Consider the following 2,993-nt stretch of genomic DNA (forward strand, 5'->3'; position numbering starts at 1 on the left):
ATATATATATATATATATACGAATGTGCAATTAGTCTTACTGTTAAGTTAAATATAATATGGAGAGAGGTTGCCATCTGTGCGCAGTGGAATGCCACTTGGGTTCCCCTCTTGGATAAAACTTAACACCGGAATATTTATAGCTATTTTTGACCAAATCCCTCCACTTTGTTTCAGTTCTGTGCGGTATATTTGTCTTGCTTGATCGGCGTTATCTCCAGTTTAGACGTTTATCAGCCTCTTTGCATGTCACGTGCCTCAGCTCGTCCAATAATAGTTGGATCTTGACGCGCACAGGGCGCATGGGTATCTGTTACTCCACAGATCCACGGCTTCTCTCTCAGTCTTGGGGAATTCTAAAAGAGCTGGCAGGCTCCATGTAGGGCGTGCTATGACAGCGTCTTTACTCCTCCATTCCCGCTGGATTGACCCGGTGATGTTTCTCTATGACAACGGCTTGGATGATATGAACAAAAACATGGAAGGATTTGTAGGAGGAAATTTTGCTGCGAATCAGTGCAGGAATCTTATTGCCCACCCGTCTTCTTTGGCCCCGAGCACAAACTACACGTCGAGTGAGGTACCAGGGTCGGGCATGGGAGAAACTGTCAAACAATGTAGTCCCTGTTCAGCCGTGCAGAATTCTCCCGGTGCTTCTTTGCCCTATGGATATTTCGGTGGCAGTTACTACCCGTGTAGGGTGCCCAAGCCCTGCACGCAGCCCACCTCTTATGGGGAAAAATACATGGACTCGTCTGTTTCTGGAGAGGAGTTCCCTTCTCGGGCTAAGGAATTTGCCTTCTACCAGGGTTACTCGTCCGGTCCTTACCAGCCTGTACCGAGTTACCTTGATGTACCGGTCGTACCTGCGCTGAGCGCCTCTGCGGAACCCAGACACGAGTCTCTTCTGCCTGTTGAGACTTACCAACCCTGGGCGATCACGAACGGATGGAGCAGTCCGGTGTACTGCCCAAAAGACCAAACACAGTCCAACACCCTTTGGAAATCGTCCATTCAAGGTAAAACAGCCAAATTTCCTTCCAGTTTCATTTTTCGCCATTATGAGGAAAATTAACCCATGCACTAGATCATGGACTCCATTCACAAAATGGAGAAATTTGCTATTTGCGTAAAGTTAATTCCTACTAATAGCAAAATATTTGAAACCGAAACACGGTACCATATGAGTAACCTTATTCAACACACAAAATCACGTCATTTATGTCAAGATTTATTGCATGTAACCATGCATTGTCTTCAGTTGGCCTACGCTTAATTTGGTTTTATTTGCTGGTTTAGATAGTTCTGACATTGGGTATTAACATTTCTGTATACCTTTTTCCTTTTACAACTAAATGTATTTTGGTTTTCATCTGACCCTTAGATAGTGTGTCGGGTACCGATGGAGCCTCAGTTCGTCGAGGGAGAAAGAAGCGGGTTCCCTACACCAAGGTTCAATTAAAGGAACTTGAACGAGAATATGCCACAAATAAGTTCATCACTAAGGACAAACGAAGAAGGATATCTGCTCACACAAACCTGACCGAACGACAAGTGACCATCTGGTTTCAAAACAGGCGGGTGAAAGAGAAGAAAGTGGTCAACAAGTACAAGGGCATCAGTTAAAACTGAAATATACTACCAAAAGGGTATACATGGAAGGACCGTAAACATTATTTATTCTGAAATACATTCCGTCATCTGTTCCATTTCAAGAGACAGTGCGGAGATGCGCGGGAGTGACAATATACTGATACAAGGCGAAGAAACTGCTCAAAACAACATATTCACCACTTCTTTTTTATTCAGTTTTATCTATGACGTCTGTGAGAGAAAGACGTGAGAGGAATGTTGACAAAACTATTTTCAGAGAAAGTCACTGAAGCAGACAAAACCATGGCAATTGATGTATTTGTATTTTATTTGATTATTGACACCACATTTCCACGTAGAAAACACAACTGTACATTTGAGACTGTGGATTTGCCTGCAACGCTGATCGAGGAGGCGAGAATGTAAATTCTTGTAAACTAAATTTGAACCAAGCCATGATAGATGAACCTACGGGGTTTTTTTTTTTAACCACATAAGCATATTTGTAAATAAAAGCCCCTTCCAGACACCTTGCGAAATGTACAAATTCTCATGTGTTACTGCAGATAATATGCAAATAAAACTTCCCATACTAAGTGATTTGTACCCAGATTTGTATCTTTTTAATTACTCAAAATGTTCCCGCATAGTCCTTATCAAAATAGTCTGGACAAATGATTCGTTTTAATATAAAGTAGGCATAATTCCAATTAATTCTCTATTGCCAGCCAAGAGTAAATTGGGGTGTGGGGGGGGAATATGATTTTTTAAATGTGTTGTCTAATTCTGTTTTACCAAATCACAGACGGTAAAATAAATTCCTAGTGAAAAATCCAGAATAAAATGTCCTTCCAACAATCATTTTCCATGAGCTTCATGGTGCTGCCATCTAGTGGCACAAGTAACACTTTGCAGTGACTTCCAGCCCCGGTTAATTTTTCTCTCCCCTAAGTATTGCAGAAAAATCAGATATCCGCAAATGCTAGACTTCTTTGTTTGTATATCTATTAATATATCTATTGATATTAACTTGAGGAAAAGTGACTTATATGTCAGTGTATCTTTATCTGTGATACACCAATAAAGACATTTGTCCCTTTCTCACACACAAGCTTTTTAATGTTTTTATTTATTTACTTTGCCAACAAGGTATAAACACAGTATGTAGCTTGATGTTCTAGGCATGTATTCTCTTCTCCGTGAATGATTTTCTCACGATATTCAGTTTGCTTATGGCCTAAACACAGCCAAAGTAAGGGTGTTCCCAATTTAGCTTTAGTAGAACTGCTCCAATTTATGTCTTTGTTTCATGTCTCATGCATTTAGTCAATAAAACAACATGAAAAATTTTTAACAGTTTAATTTGAAAATTACTTTAAATACTTACATTAAATACAATAG

General features: G+C 40.1%; 1 protein-coding gene across 1 annotated transcript; it reads left to right on the top strand.

The window, feature by feature from the left end:
• The first annotated feature begins 355 nt into the window (after window positions 1–355).
• Window positions 356–2,314, top strand: LOC127454150 (homeobox protein Hox-A13b-like). The gene is made up of 2 exons (XM_051721140.1): window positions 356–1,018; window positions 1,384–2,314. Exons 1-2 carry the CDS (start codon window positions 391–393, stop codon window positions 1,623–1,625), a joined length of 870 nt encoding a protein of 289 aa, XP_051577100.1. The 5' UTR covers window positions 356–390; the 3' UTR covers window positions 1,626–2,314.
• The last annotated feature ends 679 nt before the right edge of the window (window positions 2,315–2,993 follow it).

Source organism: Myxocyprinus asiaticus, chromosome 16 (assembly GCF_019703515.2).
Source record: "Myxocyprinus asiaticus isolate MX2 ecotype Aquarium Trade chromosome 16, UBuf_Myxa_2, whole genome shotgun sequence".
Taxonomy (NCBI): domain Eukaryota; kingdom Metazoa; phylum Chordata; class Actinopteri; order Cypriniformes; family Catostomidae; genus Myxocyprinus; species Myxocyprinus asiaticus.

Excerpts from the sequence above, each read along its gene's own strand:
- LOC127454150 (XM_051721140.1), top strand. The coding sequence starts at position 391 with ATGACAGCGTCTTTACTCCTCCATTCCCGCTGGATTGACCCGGTGATG. Across the intron at positions 1,019-1,383 it reads TTGGAAATCGTCCATTCAAG|ATAGTGTGTCGGGTACCGAT; the intron begins GTAAAACAGCCA and ends TCTGACCCTTAG.